General features: G+C 44.9%; 3 protein-coding genes across 3 annotated transcripts in view; 2 read left to right on the forward strand and 1 right to left on the reverse strand.

Moving 5' to 3' along the window:
• Window positions 1-81, forward strand: part of LOC132781577 (disks large homolog 1-like) — an 80,299-nt gene extending 80,218 nt beyond the window's left edge. The window contains exon 13 of the mRNA XM_067466293.1: window positions 71-81. Within this exon, the coding sequence (XP_067322394.1) occupies window positions 71-81 (11 nt within the window). The remainder of the gene's footprint in view (window positions 1-70) is intronic.
• A 621-nt stretch (window positions 82-702) lies between these two features.
• LOC132770330 (kelch-like protein 22) lies at window positions 703-5,209 on the forward strand. The gene is made up of 3 exons (XM_067466194.1): window positions 703-934; window positions 3,286-3,519; window positions 4,798-5,209. Exons 1-3 carry the CDS (start codon window positions 803-805, stop codon window positions 5,116-5,118), a joined length of 687 nt encoding a protein of 228 aa, XP_067322295.1. The 5' UTR covers window positions 703-802; the 3' UTR covers window positions 5,119-5,209.
• Window positions 5,210-11,387: 6,178 nt separating this feature from the next.
• The window catches only part of LOC132774666 (zinc finger protein 850-like), a 59,963-nt gene continuing 44,403 nt past the window's right edge, over window positions 11,388-26,947 (reverse strand). The window contains exon 3 of the mRNA XM_067466195.1: window positions 11,388-15,310. Within this exon, the coding sequence (XP_067322296.1) occupies window positions 14,304-15,310 (1,007 nt within the window). The 3' untranslated portion in view covers window positions 11,388-14,303. The remainder of the gene's footprint in view (window positions 15,311-26,947) is intronic.

Below are 26,947 nucleotides of genomic sequence, written 5' to 3' on the forward strand. Positions count from 1 at the left end.
GTTTGGAGAAAAGAGACTTGACATTTGGGAGTTGTAGTTCCTGGGATATATAGTTCACCTCCAATCAAAGTGCATTCTTAACCCCCACCAATGATAAAATTGGGCCAAACTTCCCACACAGAACCCCCATGACCAACAAAAATACTGTGTTTTCTGATGGTCTTTGGTGACCCCTCTGACACCCCCTCATGACCCCCCCCCCCCAGAGGTCCCGACCCCCAGGTTGAGAAACACTGTTCTAGAGGCATTTTCTCCTTTGTCCCACCCTGGACATCATTCCACAGATATATAAACCCATTTTTGTAGTTCCAACAGACCTCACAACCTCTGAGGATGCTTGCCGTAGATCCAGGCGAAACGTCAGGAGAGAATGCCTCTAGAACGTGGCCATATAGCCCGGAAAAACCTACAACAACCTAGTGATTCCAGCCAGGAAAGCCTTCGACAATACATTGAAAATATATAAACCCTTTTTTCCTACTTCCAACAGACCTCACAACCTCTGAGGATGCTTGCCATAGATGCAGGCGAAACGTCAGGAGAAAATGCCTCTAGAACATAGCCATAGAGCCCGGAAAAACCTACAACAACCCAGTGATTCCGGCCACGAAAGCCTTTGACAATACATTGAAAAATTAGAATTAATATTTTTTGGAAAACAATACGAGTCTCGCCCTCTCTGCCATTTTAATTACCTCAGAATGTTCCCCGTTAAAAAGCACGGTCTCCTTTTCCCGGAAGGTACGACCCACGTCACAACCGGTGGTTCCAGATCCAGTCCCTGCAGCAAGAGCACGCCAACATGGCCGTCTGCATCTTGGGGGAACACATCTATGCCGTGGCCGGGCGCGACTACCACGAAGACCTGCGCCAGGTGGAGCGCTACGACCCTCAGACGAACACCTGGGAGTACGTCACACCTCTCCAGAAGGAGGTAAGGCACCCGGACGGACACTGCACGCCCAGGACAGCCAGCCTCACCGCGGGCGGCATTTCTGGGGCTGCCACGACACCAAATGGGGAGGGAGAGCCAATAGTCCAGAGGACAGGAGCAGGATTCAAAACGATCTTGACAGATTAGAGAGATGAAGGGCCAAAACTAACAAAATGAAGTTCAACAGTGACAAATGCAAGATACTCCACTTTGGCAGAAAAAACGAAATGCAAAGATACAGAATGGGGGACAATGAGGCCTGGCTCGAGAGCAGTACGTGTGAAAAAGATCTTGGAGTCCTCGTGGGGAAGAAGTTAAACATGAGCCAGGAATGTGATGTGACGCCAAAAAAAGCCAATGGGATTTTGGGCTGCATCAAGAGGAGCATAGTGTCTAGATCTAAGGAAGTCATGCTACCCCTCTATTCTGCTTTGGTTAGACCACATCTGGAATATTGTGTCCAATTCTGGGCACCACAACTCAAGAGAGATATTGACTCTAAGCTGGAATGTGTCCAGAGAAAGAGGGCAACTAAAATGATGAAGGGTCTGGAGAACAAGCCCTATGAGGAGCGGCTTAGGGAACTGGGCATGTTTAGCCTGAAGAAGAGAAGGCTGAGAGGAGATATGATAGCCATGTATAAATATGTGAGAGGAAGCCACAGGGAGGAGGAGGGAGCAAGCTTCCTTTCTGCTTCCTTGGAGACTAGGACGCAATGGAGCCATGGCTTCAAACTACAAGAGAGGAGATTCCACCTGGACATGAGGAAGAACTTCCTGACTGTGAGAGCCGTTCAGCAGTGGAACTCTCTGCCTTCCCCGGAGGGAGTGTTGTGAAGGCTCCTTCTTTGGAAGCTTTTAAGCAGAGGCTGGATGGCCATCTGTCAGGGGTGCTTTGAATGCAATATTCCTGCTTCTTGGCTGAATGGGGTTGGACTGGATGGCCCAGGAGGTCTCTTCCAACTCTTTGATTCTAGGATTCTATGTCGCGTACGTTCCTCTCTCTGAGGCCGTCTCGTGACTTGATTGATCTTTATAAACATAGTTAATTTCCAGACATTTCCGGAAGGAGAGATTGAAGTGCGTTTCAGTCCCCGAATCCGTGAACTATAAATTCCAAGACAGTCCGTGGATTTCAGATAAAACTACCAAAGCCTCAATGAGAACAGTATCCAAACCCCCTGAGATATCTTGTAATAATAATAATAATAATAATAATAATAATAATAATAATAATAATATAATTTTGTCTTACAAGTCCCCGTTATAGACTGCAATCATTATCATCTTGGCTAACGAGTCCCAATGGTCTCCTATATGGTTATAAAATAATATTAATAAATCAAATTGTATTACTATATTGTTATTATAATTATATAACAATATAATAATTATTATAATTATATAACAATATAATAATTTATATTATATTACATTATATTGTATTATTTGAGAACACAGAAGTGCTGGCCCACTCTCACAACCACCATGTCAGACCACACAGAGAAGCCATTGAAATCCACAAGGAGCAGGTGGACAATTTCAACAGAAAGGAAGAGACCATGAAAATGAATAAAATCTGGCTACCAGTATTAAAGGACTCAAAAATCACAACAGCAAAACAACAGAGGGGAAACAAACAGGAACATAAAATCACTCTCAACAAAAGATTCCCCCCAGGCACTTCCAAGCCATTGAATGCTAATCAAGGTGGTCAGTTGAGACATTCCCACCTAGCTCCAGCAGACAAGAGTCCTTTGTCCTAGCCCGGTCATTCCACAGATATATAAACCCCTTTTCCTAGTTCCAACAGACCTCACTACCTCTGAGGATATTTGCCATAGATGCAGGCGAAGCGTCAGGAGAGAATGCCTCTAGAACATGGCCATATAGCCCGGAAAAACCTACAACAGGCCAGTGATTCCAGCCATGAAAGCCTTCGACAATACAATGTATTTTATTATTAGTATAGCACAATATATTTTTTAGTAATATTAGTATTACATATTACTATATTGTACCATACCGGTGTTACAGTATGACATGTAATATAAAATATATAGTAATTATATTGCATTATTAATGGTGTTATAGTGTATTACATTTTAATATGATTATCAATATTATATGTGTATACAATATATTATTAGCACAGCGCAATATTAGTATTATATTTTACTATATTATTGCTGGGGGGAGGTTAGGGATAGGTTGAAATACATAAATAGAATATAAATATAGGATTAAATATGTCTAAATAATAATAATAATAATATTTCCCTGTTTCCACCCCAGTGATGTAATAATAGTAGTCGTAATGTTATACTATTTTGTTGCTCCGACCGCCCGCAGGTGTATGCGCACGCGGGGGCGTCCTTGGAGGGGAAGGTGTACATTGCGTGTGGGAGGCGTGAGGAGGAGTACCTGAAGGAGCTCCAGTGCTACGACCCCAAGGCCAACTGCTGGGACACGCTACCCGACAGCCCCTTCCGGCGCGCATGGCATGGCATGGTGGCCATGCTGGGGAAGCTTTACCTCATCGGCGGAAACAACGCCGACTCTGGATTCAGGCAGGATGTCCTTGAGGTCAGCATCCTCCTCTTCTTCTTGTTGTTGTTATTTATTTATACCCTGCTGTATCTCCCCAAAGGGGACTCAAAGCTGCTTGACATAACAGCGTTAGTACAGAAGTTGAAATATACAAATATACAAAAATTTAAATAACACTGTTCTACAAATTTTCAGTTTTTCTCAGTTGTGGAAACGAAATGTGCCGTTTTTTAATAAATTTAACATGCTGAATTCAAATATAATAATTAAATGTGTTAATTGGCTCTGGTTTTTATGCAACAGCTATTTCAATTTTCTCCACAATAGGTAATTCATTAATATTATGATAATGCGCCTAACCTTACTGCATGTATATAAACCGTGAATATTTACTAAATGTTAGTCAAATTATATTGCCAATAGTTTATACATGAGAAATATTTATTTAATTAGTCTATTGTTTATGTTTGTGCAGCAAGAAACTCTATTAGTAGGCCTAATGCAGTTGAAAAGTCTGAAAGTTTAAATGATGTCGCTTTAATCGTGACTTGAGTTTCTATTCTGTTTGCTTCTCTTGACTTTTCTTTGGTATTCAAGGAAAGGATTCCCTCTTCCAATGAATGCTCCAGCAGGAGTCTGACAGCATGGACGGAGTCCATTGGCCTTGATCTCTTTCTTCCATAGTGCTTTATTGACACACGTGCGAGGCATCACTACAGTCAAAACAACAATGTAAAATGATGTTTAACGATACTGTCTCCGTCTTCAACTGACTGACCCTCACCGTTCAAAAGTCTGGCCTTATAGAGGGCTTTCTGGCTTTTGCACACGGCATTAATACTGCGTCATCAAACTTTCTAGAGTATTCTAGAATCTTCCATAGTTTAAGTCGCAACATGAATTTTTTTCAACCATACGTGATCACGTGATTGCTTATCATAAAAACTAGAGCCAATATATATTTTTAAATGTCATTTTCGTTTTCAGCACCCCAAAATCATAAAAGAACAACTATTTCCAGGCCCGAAACTTTTTCTCCGTTGAACAATTAGCAGTAAAAAAAATCATTTAAAATCCATCAAAACATATTTAAAATTGGAAGCCACAGCAGCCCTGACTAGATCGGAAACACCTTCCTCTTTAAAGGCCTGTCTGAATAAATTTTGTTTATTGATTTACTTTATTTGTATACCACTTTCATTATGTGTATGTAGAATATAGGTATGGATAGATAGATCATTATCCTCTTTCAAAACAATGGCTGCCAGAAAGTATGGCCACTGGATTATATTGGTTTTGTTGTGGTCGTTGTAGGTGTCCTGCTACTCCCCGAATTCAGCGCAATGGACGACAGTCTCCCCGCTCAGGTTCGGACACAGCAAACCGGGCATTGCGACCCTCGACCGCCGCATCTACGTCTTGGGGGGCCAGTCCTTCAACCACGGGCGCCTCTCGGCCGCCGTCCACGTCTACGACGCCCTCCAGGACCGGTGGGAAGACGGCCCCTCCCTGGAGAACGACGTGTCCGGGATCGCGGCCTGCACCCTCACCCTGCCCCAGGCCGTGGTCCTCGATGTCGAGCGGTGGTCGCCAGACAGATGGTGGCGCGAGGGCGGGGGGGACCTCTTTTCCTGAGGGCCGGAGCGTCTTGGACTGGGACAAAGTCAAGGAACTGGGGGGCCTTCTGTCTTGCCTTCTGTCGTACCTGGGGGGGGGTTTGGGGTTGTGCCTTCCTCTTCGTGGCCCTCCTTCTCCTATCAGGAAAACAGCATGGCAAAACTTAGCTGATACTTTCTTGTTGTTTACCTGTGATCCTCTCCTCTTATGTCAACAAGGAAGATTTGTGGGGTGGGGGGGGGATCCGTCCTCTTCATGGCCCCCCTACTTTGAGGGAAATGGCATGTCAGAACTTGGCGTCTGATTCCTCCAATCCAAAAATGGCATTTTGACGGCTACTTCTTTGTTGTCGAAGCATTCTCTGCATATTTGTGATGCCACTTTGGATTTCAGACCACAGAATTTTGGGGACCCAATCGCCAATTTGTGGGACGCGCGGTAACGGGACTGTTTTTAATGAGGAGAAGCAAACAATAAAGAGCTTTTTTAAACACGGAGCAATAATTAAAATATTATAGGGCAGGCGTGGGCCAACCCTATTCCGACTTACAAATCCCATCTTGCTCGTAACTTGGGAACTGCCTGTATTTATTTCCTGAGGTCAGCTGCCTCTATACACATTTTCTGAGTTAAAGAAATGCCTCCGTTAACTTTTACTGAGGTAAGAGAAACTTATTCTGAGGTAAAAATGGCTGCTATTCACATTTCCTGAGGTACATTTTGCCTCCCTCAGCTTTTCTGAAGCAAAATAATTCTTTTCTGAGGGAAAATATGCCCCAATCTGGATCAGGACCAAACTTGGCGCACTTTGAAGGCTGGCCGGGTTGCTGGGGAACTCTGGGACATTCATCATCATCATCATCATTTAATTACTTATTAATCGCCCTCCATCCGAGATGCTCTAGGCGATTTACAAGCTAAAATTGTAAAGGATAAAAATACATACATACAGATATTGATAAAATTAACATACATCAAAAGCTCTAGTAAACAGCCATGTGTCTTAAGTGCTAGGGTAAAAGGCCCCAACTCACGAATGGCTCTCATATAGAGCGGCAAGGAATTCCATTCCTGGCTGATGTTTCCCTCCCTCCTCACAGGAAGGGACCCCAAGACATTTCCCCCAAGTCCTGCTGTCCAGCCAAGCCTCCCCCCCCCCCCCCCAATTCTGTCTCTTTGCAGAATTTCCTTTTTTCTGCCTCAGTGGAGTCTCTTGCATTGGTCCCCATTGAGCATCATTGTGTGTGGCCTATCATCATCATCTCTCTCATCTGTGAAGATCCCTTTGAGTTCTCTGGAGTCTTGGCTCTCCCATGATCCTGCCTTCTGGCTCTTCATCTAAGAGTCATGAATGAAGATCCTGAGCAGGACCGGGCCCAGGGGGGAACCCTGCTGTTGATGGCACTCCACTCATCGCTTCTCTCAAGCATGAAGAGGAGAAAGCCTTAGGGAGCATCACCACTTAACCAATGAGAGATCCACCTCACCCTAGTTTGGCCTCGCCCACCTTGGACTCGTTTCCTTGCCAGAAGGTCATGGGGGACCTTGTCCAAGGAAGGCCTTCCTGGAATCCAGATAGGCTCCACCCTCAGCGTTCCCTGCATCTACCCAGCTTGTAACTACAAGAGAGGAGATTCCATCTGATGGAATTGGTCTGTAAACACTTAGAAAGGAATGAGGTCATCACTCATAGTCAACATGGATTGATCAAAAACAAGTCATGCCAGACTCATCAAAAAAAGAGATCAGATGAGTCTGGCATGACTTGTTTTTGATCAATCCATGTTGACTATGAGTGATGACCTCATTCCTTTCTAAGTGTTTACAGACCACTTCCTTCATGATCCTTTCACCCACATCCAGACTGCTGTGAACCCAACCAATAATGGATCTGGGCCAAACTTCCACCATACAGTCCCATGGCCCACTTCAAGTCCTGGTAAGGTTTGGGGGAAGGAACCCTAAATGATGAGAGTCATAGTACCTATGCCCACACCCAGAGTCCACGGCAAACCCCACCAATGACGGTTCCAGTCGCCCCTCTCAGGAAGGTCCTGCATGGTGGGGCTGGGGTTAGCTGCTCCTCAAATAAGGGGCTGCTCTGTGGCATCACCCCACAAAGGGCCATTCTGTTCCCAATGCTTTTTAACATTGACATGAAGCCACTGGGAGGGATAATCCGGAGGCCTATCATGACACAGACGACCCCCAAATTTATTTCTCCATGCCTTCAGAAACAGCCTTAGTTAAAGGTTGTCTCTCTCCTCTGAATGAATGTCTGAAGAAAGGAAGGAAGGAAGGAATGGAGAGAGCGACTAAAATGATAAAAGGTCTGGAGAACAAGCCCTATGAGGAGCGGCTTAAGGAGCTGGGCATGTTTAGCCTGAAGAAGAGAAGGATGAGAGGAGATATGATGAGGGCCATGCATAAATATGTGAGAGGAAGCCACAGGGAGGAGGGAGCAGATCAAGGGTCTGGAGAACAAGCCCTATGAGGAGCGGCTTAAGGAGCTGGGCATGTTCAGCCTGAAGAAGAGAAGGCTGAGAGGAGATATGATAGCCATGTATAAATATGTGAGAGGAAGCCACAGGGAGGAGGAGGGAGCAAGCTTGTTTTCTGCTTCCCTGGAGACTAGGACGCAATGCAACAATGGCTTCAAACTACAAGAGAGGAGATTCCATCTCAACATGAGGAAGACCTTCCTGACTGTGAGAGCCGTTCAGCAGTGGAACTCTCTGCCCCGGAGTGTGGTGGAGGCTCCTTCTTTGGAAGCTTTTAAACAAGGGCTGGATGGCCATCTGTCAGGGGTGCTTTGAATGCAATATTCCTGCTTCTTGGCAAAAGGGGTTGGACTGGATGGCCCAGGAGGTCTCTTCCAACTCTTTGATTCTATGATTCTAATGAGCTGCCAGAGGAAGGACACAGTGAAACTGAATCCTGGGAAGACGTGAGATTGCCCTCAACCCTGAAGACGGAGGTGCCACCTTGGAAAATGCATACAAACATACAACCAGGGGATCCTCTCCTCTGAAAGACTGTGTCCTTCAGGGATGACTGGTTTTGCAGCTTGGGACAAGGCCTCTGGGGCCATCCTTCCAAAGGTCAGTCCAAGGAAATGGACAACAGTCAGGACAGCAGACTCCTAACTTTGGCCAATGTGCCAGATGCGGCCCTCACTTCCTAGAACTGGGGGAGCTAAAGATGGTACTGCATGTGCTGCTCACCTCCAGGCTGGAGGTCTTCAATGTGCTATACATTGGGCTCCATCTGTACCAAATTCAGAAACTCCCAATGGGTTCAAAACATGGCAGCCAGGCTAGTCCCAGGATTACCCAGGAGTGAGCATATCTCTCCCCGCCCCCAATTAAACTCACTCCATCGGGTGCCAATTTGTTTTTGGACAAAGTACAAAGTATTTGGGTTGTTGTAGGTTTTTTTGGGCGATATGGCCATGGTCTAGAGGCATTCTCTCCTGACGTTTCACCTATATCTATGGCAAGCATCCTCGGAGGTAGTGAGGATGCACTACCTCTGAGGATGCTTGCCATAGATGCAGGCGAAACGTCAGGAGAGAATGCTTCTAGACCACGGCCATATAGCCTGAAAAAACCTACAACAACCCAGTGATTCCAGCCATGAAAGCCTTCGACATTACCAACTATTTGTCTGGACCTCTAAAGCTGTGTGTGGTTTGGCTCCAGGTTCCCTCCAGGAAGGCCTTCTCCTGCTCCATCCAGGGCCCCTTGGACACAGAGGTCTTCTGTGGGGTGGCTGCTCCAGGCATAGGCAGAACCGACTGGCGACTGTCAACCAGAGGACCCCTTTCCATCAGCCGCCGAAGAAGTCTGTGGGATGAATGGTCTGACGAAGGAAGAGATCCCAGTGCAGCTACATCTGCTGTCAGACTTTAAGATGCAACTGGAGACGCATTTTGGTTAGACCACACCTGGAATATTGTGTCCAATTCTGGGCACCACCATTCAAGAGAGATATTGACAAGCTGGAATGTGTCCAGAGGAGAGCGACTAAAATGATCAAGGGTCTGGAGAACAAGCCCTATGAGGAGCGGCTTAAGGAGCTGGGCATGTTTAGCCTGAAGAAGACAAGGCTGAGAGGAGATATGATGAGGGCCATGTATAAATATGTGAGAGGAAGCCACAGGGAGGAGGGAGCAGATAAAGGGTCTGGAGAACAAGCCCTATGAGGAGCGGCTTAGGGAACTGGGCATGTTTAGCCTGAAGAAGAGAAGGCTGAGAGGAGATATGATGAGGGCCATGTATAAATATGCGAGAGGAAGCCACAGGGAGGAGGAGGAGGGAGCAAGCTTCCTTTCTGCTTCCCTGGACATGAGGACGCAATGGGACAATGGCTTCAAACTACAAGAGAGGAGATTCCATCTGAACATGAGGAAGAACTTCCTGACTGTGAGAGCCGTTCAGCAGTGGAACTCTCTGCCCCGGAGGGAGTGTGGTGGAGGCTCCTTCTTTGGAAGCTTTGAAACAGAGGCTGGATGGCCATCTGTCAGGGGTGCTTTGAATGCAATATTCCTGCTTCTTGGCAGAATAGGATTGGACTAGATGGACCATGAGGTCTCTTCCAACTCTTTGATTCTAGGATTCTATTTGGGTTTTGTGCTCTCAGTGTCGACGTGTGTCGACATGTATCTCTGCTGAATGTCATTGAATTTCGGATCCGCTTCCTTCTTTCTCCGACTCCTTTTGAATCCCTTTGCTATCTCCTGAAGAAGAGAAGGCTGAGAGGAGATATGATAGCCATGTATAAATATGTGAGAGGAAGCCACAGGGAGGAGGGAGCAAGCTTGTTTTCTGCTTCCCTGGAGACTAGGACGCAATGGAACAATGGCTTCAAACTACAAGAGAGGAGATTCCATCTGAACATGAGGAAGAACTTCCTGACTGTGAGAGCCGTTCAGCAGTGGAACTCTCTGCCTTCCCCGGAGGGAGTGTGGTGGAGGCTCCTTCTTTGGAAGCTTTTAAGCAGAGGCTGTATGGCCATCTGTCAGGGGTGATTTGAATGCAATATTCCTGCTTCTTGGCAGAATGGGGTTGGACTGGATGGTGGCCCAGGAGGTCTCTTCCAACTCTTTGATTCTATGATTTCTTCCGGCAGGAGACCAACCCAATCAGTTTTAAGTTGTGATTTTGTATCTGCACTTCATCGGTATGCATTCTATCATTGTATTTAAACTGTGTGCATCTTGTATGTGTTGCAATAGTTTTATCTCATTTGTAGGGATACCAAGATGCTTATTTATGGTCCTCCCAGCCTTGTTTTGGACGTCTGCGCCTCAGGTGGAAGGAGGCCCAAGGGCTGCCTGTCTCTGCAAGGCGTGGGCCGAGGTGAGGGGCCAAGGGGACCGGGAGGCCGGTCCCAAGAAGGCAAGGGAGCAGCAGCAGATCGAGGATCAGAGAGAAACCCGACAGATTCAAAACTCAGAAGGTAAGAATCATAGAATTGGAAGAGACCTCATGGGCCATCCAGTCCACCCCCATTCTGCCAAGAAGCAGGAATATTGCATTCAAATCACCCCTGACAGATGGCCATCCAGCCTCTGCTTAAAAGCTTCCAAAGAAGGAGCCTCCACCACACTCCGGGGCAGAGAGTTCCACTGCTGAATGGCTCTCACAGTCAGGAAGTTCTTCACCATGTTCAGATGGAATCTCCTCTCTTGTAGTTTGAAGCCATTGTTCCATTGCATCCTAGTCTCCAAGGAAACAGAAAACAAGCTTGCTCCCTCCTCCTCCCTGTGGCTTCCTCTCACATATTTATACATGGCTATCATGTCTCCTCTCAGCCTTCTCTTCTTCAGGCTAAACATGCCCAGTTCCCTAAGCCGCTCCTCATAGGGCTTGTTCTCCAGACCCTTGATCATTTGAGTTGCCCTCCTCTGGACACATTCCAGCTTAGATTCAATATCCCTCTTGAATTGTGGTGCCCAGAATTGGACACAATATTCCAGGTGTGCTCTAACCAAAGCAGAATAGAGCATGGGTAGCATTACTTCCCTAGATCTAGACACTAGGCTCCTATTGATGCAGGCCAAAATCCCATTGGCTTTTTTTGCCGCCACATCACATTCCTGGCTCATGTTTAACTTGTTGTCCACGAGGACTCCAAGATCTTTTTCACACGTCCTGCTCTCGAGCCAGGCATCGTCCCCCATTCTGTATCTGTGTTTAATTTTAGGTCTTGTGTTTAATTTTAGGTCTGGCAGCATGTCTGCACTTGAAAGCATACCATTTTGATATAAGCACAGCATACCTGAAGAATAATAATAACAACTTTATTGTTGTGCCCCACCTCCATCTCCCCAAAGGGACTCGGGGTGGCTCACATGTGGCACAATAGGCCTAAAACAATGCATAAAATAAACACACAATATAATACAGAGAAAACCAATAGCATATAAAACAAAGTTTAAGCTCAAAATAGCGGCCAATAACCTACAAGGGGCGTTCATCAAAGATTTCCCTGCGGACTGAGAGCAATGAAACTTGGCCCAGTCCGGAGTCCTTCTCTCCACTGGTGTCACCTCGGGACACACACTTCGCCCACCTTTTTAAGCAACTGTGAACACCTCACTTGTAGAAGTGAGCAGGGTGCTCCACAAGCCACGTTGTGCCTTCAGAAATCAGAGTCTCATCATCCGAAAAATGTTTGCCCTTCAAAAATAACTTCTTTGTTGGAAAGAGGTGGAAGTCCGATGGTGCGAAGTGGGGTGAATAAGGGGGATGCGGTAGAATTTCAAAGCCATAGCAGCATGCTTCTTCCATTTGGGCAACAGGTGAGTTGTGAACTGGTGCACTGACTTGCAGAAGGCAGACAACTTTGGTGAGCATGCTACATTGTCTCACCATTTGGATGGCCTCCCACAATTTCCACACCAGCGATGCATAGTATGCCCCAATGATCATGGTCCCCTTTGCTAGGAAATCCACCCATACTACTCCATGCTGGACCCAACTCTCGGCATGATCTGTTGAGAGTTGGGCACGTGCCTTCTTTGGAGGCGGTGTGTCAGGATGCTTCCATGGCATCGACTGGACTTTCATCTCAGGATCCCAGTGATGGACCCAGATTTCATCCTGTTTGATAGTCTGTTGAAAAAGTCCTCCTGGTTTCCATGACACATCGTTTCCCCTGGAATTGGAGCTGTTTTCACTGAAATCTGACCACATTGGAATGGACGATGTCAGTTCTTGATTCCATCATATGATGGGGAATCATCACCATAAACCTCTTTCATCTCATGGAACCTGTGCGGCCTTTTGAGTAAAGGAACTTGATGACTGCTCTGTATTCCACTGGGTCCATTATCAAACCTCACACCACTTCAACACCTGTGGTAAAATCAAGACCGTTATCGGTTTTGAGTTGGAAATTGGAACGTAACCTACAGAGACTTATATCATTACAAATGTGCAGTTTCAGTGTTCTGTGATAAATAGAAGTGGGTCAGGGGAAATCTTTAATGAACGCCCCTCGTATGATGAGAAGGATAACCTGAAGGAGGACATCTATATAATACCTCCACCAGGTTCTGAATGCAGGGATACTAAGATGTTTTGCAAGTTAAACAAGGCACTCTATGGTCTTAAACAATCTGGACTCGCCTGGAATGATTGTTTGAGTGATGCTCTGGCCAAAATGGGGTTTGTGAAAAGACGGGCAGGCCCATGTGTGTATACCAGAAGTATACAACATGTCTATCAAATACTTATTGTTTATGTAGATGATGTGTGTTTTTCAGCTGAACCCAAATCACAAATCGATCAGTTTGCAGAAGAACTGGGCAAGCATTTTAAACTATGAAATTTCGGTCCAATACAATTTTCCTTGGATTTGCATATCATTAAAAAATCAACAAGGAGGGTTTATATTGAGCCAAAAAGAAAAGATACTGCAAGTACTGGAGAAACTAAACTTCAAAGATTGTAAATGAGTTCAATTGCCTCTGATCTTAGGTTTTACAAATGAAGTGGAGAACTCTGAACCATTAAAAAAAATCTTGTAGAAAAGCATTATTGATCAGTTGTCATACATAAGCAATTACACACGAGCAGACAGAGCATTTGCTATCATCTTTCTGAGCAGGTACGCAACTCACCCACCCACTGCTGCGTGGAATGGGCTTAAAAGAATGGCAAGATAATTAAACTCAAAATTTTGGTTTAGACTTAAATCCGGATGATTCATTGGATTTACAAGTATTTGCAGACAGTGATTTCGGGAACTGCTCTGATAGGAAATCAATGACTGGAGCTCTAAAGAAGTTTTCTAACACAGTCATGGACTGGAGATCGAAAAAGTAAGGGTTTGTCGCTTTAAGTTCCAGTGAAGCTGAATTTGGAGCACAAAGCTTTGCATATACTGAAACCTGTGTGATAAAACAGCTAATGAAAGACCTGCAGAGTCCTGTCGAAGATCCCACAACAATTTATGAAGATAACCAAACATGTATATTAATAGCAACACAAGCCAGGGTAAAACAAAGAAGTAAACACGCAGATATAAAACACAGTGTAAGAGATGCGGTAAAGAATGGTGAAATTAATTTAATGTATTGTAACACATCTCTGAATCTGGCAGATATATTAACAAAACCATCAAGTGCCCAGCAGCACCAAGAGGACCCGAATAACTTAGGAATATTTGAATGCACCATGCAACAAGGATTTTTTTCCCCTTCTTAACACAGGGAGAGGTATTAAGATGTTTAAGTTCTTGTGGGATCACTACCGGGTGTATGTTAAGAGAAAAAGACTCACCCTGGTTAATTACAACCCACAGGCTGAGTAACTGGAGTAATTAAGGTCGTCAAGTTTTGGCCACCCTAAAGAGATCTAACTGGGGAGTGTTTGTTGTATGCCTCTGAGCTTACTGAATGTTTGCTCCTGGGCTATCTCGGTGTAAGCTCCTGGCTTGCAGCCTATTGTGACGCTGGCAAGTTTGTCTTCCATGCTCGTCTCCATGAACCAGAAATGAAGACTAGAAAAAGATACATTTTCTGATGGGAAGCACTGCATGAATCAAATGAAAAGACTATACGTGATTCTGATGCAGCAAAGGAACTGTGACTGTATTACCGGAAAGTTTGTGTTGAAGTCTTTTTTCATGAACTGCATAAATTGGAGTTTTGCATTTCTTCTACTTGTGTGGCTCATTTTTGAAGATACAAAGGGCTAATCTTCAGCCGGTCTGCACGCATCGAACCATAACAGATCTGAACTCTCAGGGAAGCTATCTTCACACGCCATGTTTTCATAGGGTTGTACCCCGGCGTGAGTCCTTTGGTGTCTGTGTAGACTTCCATTCTGAGTGAAGCTCTGTCCACACTCCGGGCAATTATAGGGTTTCTCCCCAGTGTGCGTAATTTCATGTTTATGTAGACTTGAACTCTGAGTGAAGCTCTGTCCACACTCCAGGCATTTATAGGGCTTCTCCCCAGTGTGAGTCCTTTGATGCGAATGCAGACCTGAACTATGAGTGAAGCTCTGCCCACACTCTGAGCATTTATAGGATTTCTCCCCCGTGTGCGTCCTCTGATGTGAACGTAGACTTGAACTATGAGTGAAGCGCTGCCCACATTCTAGGCATGTATAGGGCTTCTCCCCAGTGTGGGTCCTTTCATGTGAACGTAGATCGGCACTTTGAACAAAGCTCTTTCCACACTCCAGGCATTTGTAGGGTTTCTCCCCAGTATGAATCCTTTTATGTAAATGTAGACCTCCGCTGTCAGTGAAGCACTTCCCACACTCTGGGCATTTATAAGGTTTCTCTCCAGTGTGAATCCTTTGATGTGAACGTAAACCTGAACGATGAGTGAAGCTCTGCCCACACTCCGAGCATATATAGGGTTTCTCCCCAGAGTGAGTCCTTTGATGTGAACGCAGACCTGAAATATGAGTGAAGCTATGTCCACACTCCAAGCATGTATAGGGTTTCTCCCCAGTGTGAATCCTTTCATGGGAACGTAGATCTCTTCTCTGAGCAAAGCTCTTTTTACACTCCTGGCATGTATAGGGCTTCTCCCCAGTGTGCGTCCTTTCATGTGTGCGTAATGTCGAACTTTGAGCGAAGCTCTGCCCACACTCCAGGCATCTATAGGGTTTTTCCCCCGTGTGGGTCCTTTGATGTGTATGTAAACCCGAAAGATGAGTGAAGGTCTTTCCACACTCTGAGCATTCATGGAGTATCTTTGCAGCGGGAGGCCTTTCCTGTTGCTGCAGAGGATCCTTCTGAGTGAAATTCTCTCCAAACTCTAGACATTTAGATGCTTCCTCCATGTCAACAGTGATGTGGGTGTTTAATTGAAACACAGATATGTGACTCTATCTTCCTTTCTTGTCTGTAAGTGAGCTCATCAACTTGAGAACATTTCTTCTTCCTATATTATTGTTTTCCTTATTGCATCCAGGACGTGGTGCCACGGAATCCTCATTTCCCTGGTCAAGAAAGAAGCAGAAGATCACAGTTACTATTTCATTGTGTTTTAACTTTTGTATTGCACTTTTAACATTTGTCTAGTGTGGATTGTTGGCCGCCTTAAGTCCTCACGGGGAGAAAGGTGGAGTATAAACAAAGGTAATAATAACAATAAGAATAATAATGATAGATTTCCCCCTTTTCCCTTCATGGGTCATGTTGAAAATGGAAATATCAATAAATTCAGGTACCAGGGTCTCGAGCACATACATATGTGATGAAGTGTAAATTTTTATCTACAGTTATGTATTGTTATAGGTAAGTGTTTGTAAGGGTAAGTATATAGTATTGCATAATATTGGGGGATGGTAGCCAGCTTAGCTCGCTTTGAGCTGAGTTGCTATGGAGATAGGGGCGGAGCCAACTGCCACTTGGCAGAGCAGCCATTTTAAAGCAGTTAGTCTGTGGTCGCTGAACTGCAGAGGTGGCTGGTTCTGTTGTGTGTGGAGAACCAGTGAGGATTCTGTAGTCAAAGAACTACAGGGGAAGGCTGATTCTTTGGTATTGAGAATCAGGAAGGTTTTGGCTTTGAGCCAATGTAATTTAGATAAGTCGAGTGACTTATTTATATTAAAAGTAACGGTTGTGGAAAAAGAGGGAAAGCCCTAATAAGCATCTTTATTGTAACAGAACCATCATACAGAAAGGATAAGCGCGTGCCTGAAACAACCTGTTAAAGAAAGAAACATCTTTTTAAAGGAACTAAGTTTGAGACCTGTTTGTTAGAAGAATTAGACCTCCTAAGAGTTATTTATGAATTGTTATGAATGTAACCTTTGAAGATCTGTATCTCTAAGAGAAAGGAAACTTTGAAACCATCAAGCTTCTGTACTTCAATAAACTTGTTACAGTTTCTTTTTAAAGTCAAGCCTATGTTACCATTCTTTTCCAAGTCAAGTCATGCTACATACTGAAGAAAGACTAAATCCATATTACAAGCTATTGGTTGTGCTATCAATTTAGTAAGTCCTCACAAAGAGGTGGCTTCTTTTACAAACTCTCTACATATTGGTAGCAGTTATATTTATACATCCTTACAATTTGGTGGCATCATTGCAAATTAGTGGCCAAGTCTTTACAATTAGTAGCAGTAATATACGAGCTCCTTCACACATAGATGCCAGCAAAGGCAGTAACTGCTTCTTTAAAAATGAATGAGTATAGAAAAAAAATTAAAAGGGAGAGAGGGAGAAAAGGATGAACAATGTATTGTCGAAGGCTTTCATGGCTGGAATCACTAGGTTCTTGTAGGTTTTTTCGGGCTATAGGGCCATGTTCTAGAGGCATTTCGCCTGAGGATGCTTGCTATAGATGCAGGCGAAACGTCAGGAGAAATGCCTCTAGAACATGGCCCTATAGCCCGAAAAAACCTACAAGAACCTAAAGAATGAACAATCCAAGGAGGAAAGGGAAATCCTTCCAATATTGGAGCATTACATTGATTTGATTGCGTTGAGCACAACTGTGGCTAAAGGAGCGGAAGGGAGGCAGGCAGAAAGGAATGGTTCTTTCCAATATGAAAGGGCGGCATTCACTGGGTAATGGGTTTCCCAGAATTACCAAGAGGCAATTTTAAATACATTACAACTGTATTTTATTTATTTATCTAGGGTTTTTATATCCCGTCCTTTCTCAACCTCCGGAGAGGGACTCAGGACGGCTAACAAAGTGGCACCCCATGGCGCCCACATCCAAACATAAATATACAATAAACAGCAATGTAATAACAACAACAATATAAAACCGTATAAACAATATAAAAACAGACAACAAATAGTCAGTGGTCACCGATTTAAATCATTATCCAAGGGCAGTCCATCAGTTCTAAATAAGTCAACACGTCAGTAGGTCAGCCTATTCTCCAAAGGCCTGATCCCACACCCAGGATTTTACTTGTTTCCGGAAGGTCAAGAGGGATGCAACAGATCTAATTTCACTCAGGAGGGAGTTCCACAGCCTGGGGGCCACCACAAAAAAGGCCTTGTCCCTGCCAGACACGATAGTGACAATAGGGGGGGGGGGCAATGAGCAGGGTCTCCTCAGATGATCTTAGGGAACCCTTGGTTCATGCGTGAAACGATAAATAAAACCACACAGTGTGAAATGCTGAGGGACACAACGATTACTGGGCTGCCTCCCATCCCGCAATGGGTCCCAGGTTTGCTTCCTGAGCATCCCAAATTAAACGCCTGCTGGCACCAAATTTCCAAAGGAATCCTGCCACAAACCAAGACCCTGCCTCCCCACCCGTCTAATTCAAAACTACATTGAGGCTCTTTGGGATGTTCACATAATGAATCTTTGCTGAACGGAGTTTGGACCATTCACTCCGTGGACTGAGCCCCAGGATAGGATGCCAAGACAAGAGCAGTTCCATCCACGATGCCCTTTCCCTGCCAACCTCTTTCGCCTTTGTCCACTTCCCCCATTCCTTCCAACACTATTATCCTATCCATGGGCATAAGAGCCTGAAAAGGGGGAAGCAGATAATCCAGTCTTCCCTGTGCATTAAACAAAACATGGTTCTACAAGCCTGACCTCTTAAAGACGCCAAAAGAGAAGGCTGTCAGGATAAAGGTGTCTCCTGGGTGCCTTTTGGAAGACCCTTGCAAGTGAGCTCTAAAAGATCCCAAATGTTCTCTGCTTCTGAAAGGCTGTCCAGACCAGGGCACATCTTCACTGTGGAATGAATGCAGACTGACTCCACCGCAACTGCCCTGGCTCAATGCTCTGGTATGTCTAAGAGTTGTGTTTCAAAGAAGGGAAGGCTACAGACCTTGTGAAACCACAAATCCCATGATTTCCAGAGCACTGGCCCATGGAACTTAACGTGGTACCAAACACAGACATTCCACAATCTGCCCTGAATCCCCTCGAGGAGATACGGCGGAATATAAACAATGTTGTTGTTATATTATTTACAGTATAGATGCACATTTCAGTCCAACAACCTTTCAGCTTTTAACAGCTTCATCTTTTAAATTTTCACTATTTAGCAGACTTTTAACTGGCGGCAGGAGTACAAATATCTTTTAACGAGGCATGCTTTTAATAGTGTTGGTGGACAAAAAACAGACTGAAAGATAGGCTAAAAGCTAACCTAAAAAACATGTTACAACACAGAGAGAGAACTGAGAAGTCTTGGCCCTTGAGTGTCTGACTGGCGGCCAGCTGTGGTCAACAGTGCTGTGGATTTTGAAGGGACAGAAAGGGAGAAATGGGCAGAGAGGAAGAAGAGAGGAAGAAGGGGCCTCAAGCAAACCTTCCACCTGGAAATGTATTAATTTGAAATATTTATATTCCGCCCTTCTCACCCCAACTCAGGGGACTCAGGGCGGAGTACAGCATATATACAGCAAACATTCAGTGTCGGGACAAGAATTCATATGAGCATACATAAACATTAAAAGCATTTATCAAAATATTAAAATACACCGTTTGAAACCGTCTTAGTCATCTGTGTCAAATCTAAATTGGCCTGGTAAAGTTTCCTATCGCTGCCTTATCGCCCTGTCCCGAAAGCTTGGTCCCACAGCCAAATGTATGTCCTCTTGTGAAAGAAAAACCTGCGCATCCAGAATAGGCCTCTAGAGTCATTTGCAGACATTAAACAAGTGTGTAGATCTATAGGTCTGGCCTCCAAAAAAGAAATACTAAGGAGTGTGAAGAGAAAAGGCCTTTCCTGGATGCCTTTTGGCTCATATCTGTAACATCAGAGTTTACCCTTAACTGGGGGAGAATGGAGCAGTGAGGCAGTTGCGGAAACACAACACAAAAAAGGTAAAGTGCTGGTCTTGACCTACAAAACCCTATACGGTTCCGGCCCAGTGTATTTGTCCGAACGGATCTCCCTCTACGTCCCATCTCGGAGTTTAAGATCCTCTGGGGAGGCCCTGCTCTCGACCCCGCCACTGTCACAAGTGAGGCTGGTGGGGACGAGGAGCAGGGCCTTCTCGGTGGTGGCCCCTCACCTGTGGAACTCACTCCCCGGGGAGATTAGATCAGCGACTTCCCTTTTGTCATTCAGAAAAAAACTGAAGACCTAGGGCTGAGAGCGGCGGTTAACAAATGCAGCAAATAAATAAATAAATAAAATATGAGACCAAGCTTTTGGTCATTCTGGCAGCTAAAAGGAATAGACTATGCTGATGGGCAGATAATGACGAAACGGAATGGACCTATGGAACTCGGAACACTGACCATGAAATTGTTTACTACTATATTATGTATTGATGTTTTAATTTGTTAATTGTTTAAATTGCTTTTATGTATGTTTGTATAATTGACATAGGCATCGAATTGTGCCTTCGTTTGTAAGCCGCCCTGAGTCCCCCCCCCCCCCGGGGGGGTGAGAAGGGTGGGGTAGAAGTAACTTAAATAAATAAATAAATAAAGAGGCAGCACAGGAATATCTGGCCAATCTAAACCAAAGAGTTTTATCATCGTAGAGTTGGAAGAAACCACAACAGCCTTGCAAACAGTACTTTACTCACAACTACAAGGAACCGCCATAGGCTAAACGGAGGGTTGCACAAACACAAGGACTAAGTACCGAGAGAGCAATAATCCCAAATAAGCAGCTCAGGGGAAGGTCTCAGGGGCTTACACGTCTTTACACTAATGCACAGAGCATATGAAATAAACATGACAAACTCCAAGTTTTAGCACAACACCACAATTACGATGTCATAGGCATCACTGAAACCTGGTGGGATGAGTCCTCTTGCTGGGCTTTAAACCTATTTCACAGTAACCGAACACAGGGGAGAGGAGGCGGAGTAGCCTTATGTCAAAAACAGTTATGTCGCAGAAGAGATGCAAGACCGCAATCCGGGAAACCAGCTTGAAAGCATCTGGATAAAAATAAAGGGAAACGGGACTCAAAAAGATCTCGTCGTGTGCACCTGAACCAGGATGAAGAACTTGGTGAAGCACAAGAGATGTTGTAGTCATTGGTGATTTCAACTATCCTGATATTTTGCTGTAAAACAAACTTAGGCCAAGTACAAAACCCAACAAATTCCTTGCTTGCCTTGCAGAAAATTTTATGATCCAGAAAAAAGAAGGAACAACAAGGCAATCAGCTACTCAAATGCAGAGAACCTGATCAATGCAGTGAAAATGGTCGGATCCTTAGGGGCAAGTGGCCATGTGCTCCTACAGTTTGCAATACAAAGGAAGGCCAAAACTAAGACAAGTCAAACCCGCGCTCTGGATTTTAGGAGAGCTGACTTCCGAGAAATGAAGGGAATACTGAGTGACACTCCGTGGAAGCCGATACTAAAAAAAAAGGCGGTTATGGATGGATGGGAGGTTTTCAAGAGTGAAATACTCAAGACGCAATTGCAAACAGTGCCAAAAAAGAGAAAAAAATCAGACAAGTACAAAGAAGTCAGAATGGATGTCCAAAGAATTTCTAACTGGGCTAAGACTCAAGAGACATGCACAAGAAGTGGAAAAGGGGAGAAATCACCAAAGAAGAATGCAAACAAATAATCAACTCCTAAAGGGAAAAGGTTTGCATGGCTAAAGCACAAAACAAGCTCAGGTTTGCCAGGAAAATCAAAAACAATAAAGAGCTATTCTCTGGGTTGGATTGATGGATGGCAAGGAAGTGGGTGGGGTGGGAGGGAAGGCAGGGCCTGAAGGCAGAGAAAGCCCTGCAGCATCACAGAGAGGCCTGTTCTTGGGAAGGAGGACTGACGCCACCACAAGCCCCATCGCCTCCAGCATTTTTGCAGGAGGGAATCAGGCGGGGGAGGAGGGGTTCCTGAGAGGAAGGCTTAAGGGCGGTGATTGGGGGTCTCTTCTTTTCCGCCTCCTCCTCCTTGGGCTGGTCCTAGAGGTGGGGAGGGGGCCCTCCCTCCATGCAAACCCAGGCAGAGAAGAAAGGCACCCCTGAAATACAAATGGTGGCAGAGCCCCCCTCCTTCTCTCCCATTTCCCAGGATGCCTCGCTCCTTCCTTTCCTCCTCCAGCCCCTCCCTCTCTTGGGATCACACCCTTCCCTCCCTTAGGACCCTACTTCGCCTCAATAATAACAGTAATAATAATAATAAATAACAACAACAATAATAGTTGATAAGGAGAAGACCTGGCTACCTGGCTATGGCTCACAAATGGAACCCTGAAGAAGAAGAAGGCAGCCTGATTCTTGCAGCCCAGGAGCAAGCCATCTGAACAAATGCAATTAAGGCCAGGACTGAAAAAATCAGCTGATGACCCAAAATGTAGACTGTGTAAAGAAACTGATGAAACCATGGATCATATCCTCAGCTGCTCCAAGAAGAAAATTGCACAGACAGACTACAACAAAGGCACAACTCTGGCTCAAATGATTCACTGGAACTTATGTCACAAGTACCAAATGCCAGTAGTCAAAAACTGGTGCAATCATAAACCTGCAAAGGTAGTGGAAAATGGACATGCAAAAATACTGTGGGACCTTCAAATATACCAGGCACAATATACCAGGCATCACGACTGTGGAAAAAACAAAAGTTTGGATTATTGATGTCGCCATACCAGGTGACAGCCGCATTGATGGAAAACAGGAAAAATTCAGCTGTTATCAAGACCGCAAAATCCAACTGCAAAGGCTCTGGCATAAACCAGTCCAGGTGGTCCCAGTGGTAATTACATAATAATGCAATATAATACTAATAATATATTATAATTATATATTTATATTACATGTAATACTACTAATAATATTACAATATAATGGTATAGTATAGTGGTACTCAACCTGTAGGTCCCCAGATGTTCTGGCCTTCAACTCCCAGAAATCCTAACAGCTGGTAAACTGGCTGGGATTTCTGGGAGTTGTAGGCCAAAACACCTGGGGACCCACAGGTTGAGAACCACTGGTATAGTACAATATAACACTATTTAATACTGATATTGTACTATGCAAATAATATATTTTGTGTGTGTGTGTGTGTGTGTGTATGTGTGTGTGTATATATAGATATGACTGTCTGTAATATTGATGTTGGAAACCAGCCTGAGTCCCTCGAACTGAGGTGAGAAGACCGGTATACAAAACTGCTATATCTATCTATCTATATATCTATCTATCTATCTATCTATCTATCTATCTATCTATCTTGTAAGCTGCTCTGAGTCCCCTTTGGGGATACATGTCGTAAATAAATAAATAGTACACTGGGTGCCGTGCCAAAAGATCTCAGCTGGCATTTGGAAACAATAAACATTGATAAAATCACGATCTGTCAACTGCAAAAGGCCACCTGACTTGGATCTGCGCATATCATTCGAAAATACATCACATAGTCCTAGATGCTTCTGAAGTGTTCGACTTGTGATTTTGTGATACGAAATCCAGCATATATATATATATATATATATATATATATATATATATATCTCGTTTGCTGTGACATACTATGTTTTTGTGTCAGTAAAATAATAAATCGTTATTTGTGCCCCGGCACATCTCCCCAAAGGGATTCAGGGCAGCTCACAGAAGCGTTCCAGGTGCTGCATATAAACAACACTACACAAGTATAAATACAATGGTGTAAGTATAAATAACAGTGCATATAAAATCCCACTAATAAAATGGTAAGAGTATCAAATTATAAAAATTCCTAAAGAACAGTAGAAGTTGTGAATATGCCGGCTATCTGCGAATAAACCAGCCTCCTTTCATAAATGGAGTCCTGGCTCCATTCCCCTCTCATGGAATCCAAAGAGACTCCAAGGGGCATCCAGCCCAGTCCCCTTTCTTCTGCCATTATGCAGGAAAAGCACAATCAAAGACCCCCCCCCCCCCCCCCCCCGCGCAGCAGACAGCCATCCAGCCTCTGCTTGAAATCCTCCAAGGAAGGAGCTCCCACCACACTGTGGGAAGAGTTCCCCCGTTGAACAGCTCTCCTTACAGTCAGGAGGCTCTTCCTAATGAAGTTCAGGTGGAATCTCCTTCCCTGCCCTTTGAACCTATGGCTCCATTGAGGCCTAGTCTCCCGGGCAGCAGGAAGGGACCCCTGCTCCCTCTTCTTCCTTATGGCCTCCTTTCAGGCTCCACTCAGCCTTCTCTTCTGAGGCTAAACAGACCCGACTCTTTGAACTGCTTCTTCTCAGAGGGATTATTCATCCTTCTAGTCACCCTCTTCCTATGGACCCCTCTTGACCAGTCCAAAACCCATAGACTCTTTAAGATGCTGCATCATATTGTTCAACTTGTTGTCCACTAAGACTCCAAAATCCTTGACCAAGGCATCACTGGGCACCCAAACATATGTACACATTTATTATTTATTTATTTACAGTATTTATATACCGCCTTTCTCATTCCCAGGGGGACTCAAAGCGATGCAATACATACAAACAATACCATATTTAGTCCAGTCTAATGTGCATCTTTTGGGGCTAAAACACATTGCCAAAATTGGGGTGCACATTACTTTTGAGGATTATGGTAATCTAGGTGCTGAGCTAAGGGGTAAGTTGCTTGAGAAGCACCACGAGGTCACGGTGAAGAGAGAAGGGAACGGCACCAAGATGGAAGGGACTTGCTTTTAAGACATGTTCTGCCTCCCTTCCCCAAGGTTTGACTGTGATTGAAGCCGAAGGGAGGGCTTGAGAGGCATGGAGTTCCAGAGGTGGGGGGTGATTATGGAGAAGGCCCCCTCCCTTGCTCCCATCAGCTGTGCTTGAGGCAGCGGTGGGACCAAGAGTAGGGCCTTTAGCTCCTTAGGAGGTAGAAAAGGTAAATAATGAAGAGTCAATGATTTAGAGCATTGTTTCTCAACCTGTGGGTCTCTCCCCAGATGTTTTGGCCCACAGCTCCCAGAAATCCCACCCACTTTAGGATATATGGGAGTTGAAGGCCAAAACATCTGGGGGGACACAGGTTGAGAACCACTGATTTAGAGCCATTGCGGTATAGCAGTTTGAATATTGGAATAAAACTTTATAGAGATTTCCTGCTCCATTTAGGCTTGCTATAAATCAGAAATCGCTCAAAGGCAAACAACAAGAAAAAAATTGGATTTATTTTTTTTGTCGTGTCAGGAGCGACCTGAGAAACTGCAAGTCGCTTCTGGTGTGGGAGAATTGGCCGTCTGCAAGGACGTTGCCCAGGGGACGCCCGGATGATTTGATGTTTTATCATCCTTGTGGGAGGCTTCTCTCATGTCCCCGCATGAGGAGCTGGAGCTGATAGAGGGAGCTCATCTGCCTCTCCCCTGATTCGAACCTGCGACCTGTCAGTCTTCAGTCCTGCCGGTACACTGCGCCACCGGGGGCTCCATTTGGATTTGGATAACAGATTAGGAGTAAACTGCAGTATGAAAGTCATCAATCATACAGGGCAAATAAAACACAGGGGATATTGGCCTGCCTTATACCTTAACTGACAATGACCCCTCCCCTTATGTCAGGAATTAACTGACTGCAATTATTAATGTGATGCTGTAATTTTTTTTCTAAAAGTGAAATCCATTTTGCATTTTGCCTTTGCAGAAATGTGATATCAAAGACTCCAGGTATTAATCTTGCCCCTTGGTGTAGAAATGTTGTTTTTAAGGACCAATAGTCCCACTTTGAATGGGCTGCAAAGCAGCAGACTGAGATGTTTAAGAAAACATCAGAAAGAATGCACAAGCCCCACTGGACACATAGGGACCGGGGGGGGGGGGGGGCTTCTACGTTGACACCACCCTTTCCTTCTCCCCCCCCCCCCGGAGTAGAAATCCTGCCCCACCAGGAGAGTAGCGTGAGTCCCGCCCACAATTGAAGGGGCTCCTATAGGGCCTCCCAATTGCACCTCATCCTCCTTATCTTTCTCTGCATAGCCTGGGGGTGATGGGAGTTGAACCCCACCAGACCTGGGGGTAATGGGAGTTACAGCTGGCTAGATCTGGCCCTGATGGGACTTGCATCCCATCCTCTGTGCAGGCTCAGATATAGCCCCACTGCAAGGTTGTGCATGTTGTAATGGGCTCTCTATCGGCGAGCTCCACCCCCGAGTGTGGTGGCGGCTCCTTCTTTGGAAGCTTTTAAACAGAGGCTGGATGGCCATCTGTCAGGGGTGATTTGAATGCAATATTCCTGCTTCTTGGCAGAATGGGGGTGGACTGGATGATGGCCCACCAGGTCTCTTCCAACTCTAGGATTCTATGATTCTATGAGCAGATGAAGATGAGTATATGCATACATTTTTTATCTCAAAAACTAGAGCTGATGGGGAAAGTGATGCCCTTTTTAGAGTCACTGGGTCAAAGGGCCAGAAAGAGGGTGATGAACTTGGGAGGGAGGCAGCCATGGACCCCCCCCCCCTCCACACAGCTTGAGGGCCCCTCCCTGCCACATCCCAAGACTGCAATGGCCTGGTACTGTGGAATCTTGGGAACTGTAGTTTGGTCAGGCGGCAGCAATCTCTAGCAGAGAAAGCTAATATTTTATTTATTTATTTCATACACTTTTACCCCGCCCTTCTCCCCCCAAGAGGATTCCATAGCATGGAAGCAGAAACCTTTTCTAGTTGCCAAATTCTTAGTGTGACCCCAACATTGAGCCATAGGGACCCCATTTGGGGTTGGAACCACTGTGTAAGAAGCAGTACCCTAGAGGGCCTTGAAAATTCCCAACACTGTGTAGGTTTTCCAGGGTTACTCCATATAGTAACGCCTGGCAGAAGTCCTTCATGTCAATAGGGTTCACAATTACCTGCTGTTTCCTTTTTCTACAATTAGTTCAGGAACATACCTCCTCCAGACTGGTTAATTTTGGAAAATCGTGAGAAACAGTCACTCATTTCTCCAAAAGTAGGAGAATAATTATTTTTGTAGTTTGTATATTGCATCAACATTTAGGTGTTGGCATCTCTTCCCTTTCTCTCTTTCCTCCTCTCGCAGACAATCTCTTTCAATCAGCAGGGAAGCCATTGGACTGTGACAATATGCAGTCTGTTAACCACTGTGTGATGGGTTTGTTTACTTCTCCACCCTCTCTTCCGATATCCAGGGAAATACTTTCCCTCAGTACAATAAATACAGTGGTTTCTCCCTGTTCTTGGCAGACGCCCCTTCCCATCTTGCCAACATGCACAACCCCATAAAAATGTGGTGCGATCGGGATTCGCAGCTAAAATGTTGATAGATTGTTGACGTACAGATTTAACAGAGAAAGCATTGGCTTATATTTGTTCCCCTGCGAACCTACACAATCTCTAAGATCTTCTGGGAAGACCCTTCTCTTGCTTCCTCCCCCGTCACAAGCGAGGTTTATTTATTTTTATTTCATTTTATTTATTTCATTTACTTATACCCCGCCCTTCTTACCCCGGGGGAGACTCAGAAGTTGGTGGGGACGA

This window comes from Anolis sagrei, chromosome 3 (assembly GCF_037176765.1).
Source record: "Anolis sagrei isolate rAnoSag1 chromosome 3, rAnoSag1.mat, whole genome shotgun sequence".
In the NCBI taxonomy this organism is placed as follows: Eukaryota; Metazoa; Chordata; class Lepidosauria; order Squamata; family Dactyloidae; genus Anolis; species Anolis sagrei.

Excerpts from the sequence above, each read along its gene's own strand:
- LOC132770330 (XM_067466194.1), top strand. The coding sequence starts at position 803 with ATGGCCGTCTGCATCTTGGGGGAACACATCTATGCCGTGGCCGGGCGC. Across the intron at positions 935-3,285 it reads TCACACCTCTCCAGAAGGAG|GTGTATGCGCACGCGGGGGC; the intron begins GTAAGGCACCCG and ends GACCGCCCGCAG. Across the intron at positions 3,520-4,797 it reads TCAGGCAGGATGTCCTTGAG|GTGTCCTGCTACTCCCCGAA; the intron begins GTCAGCATCCTC and ends TGGTCGTTGTAG.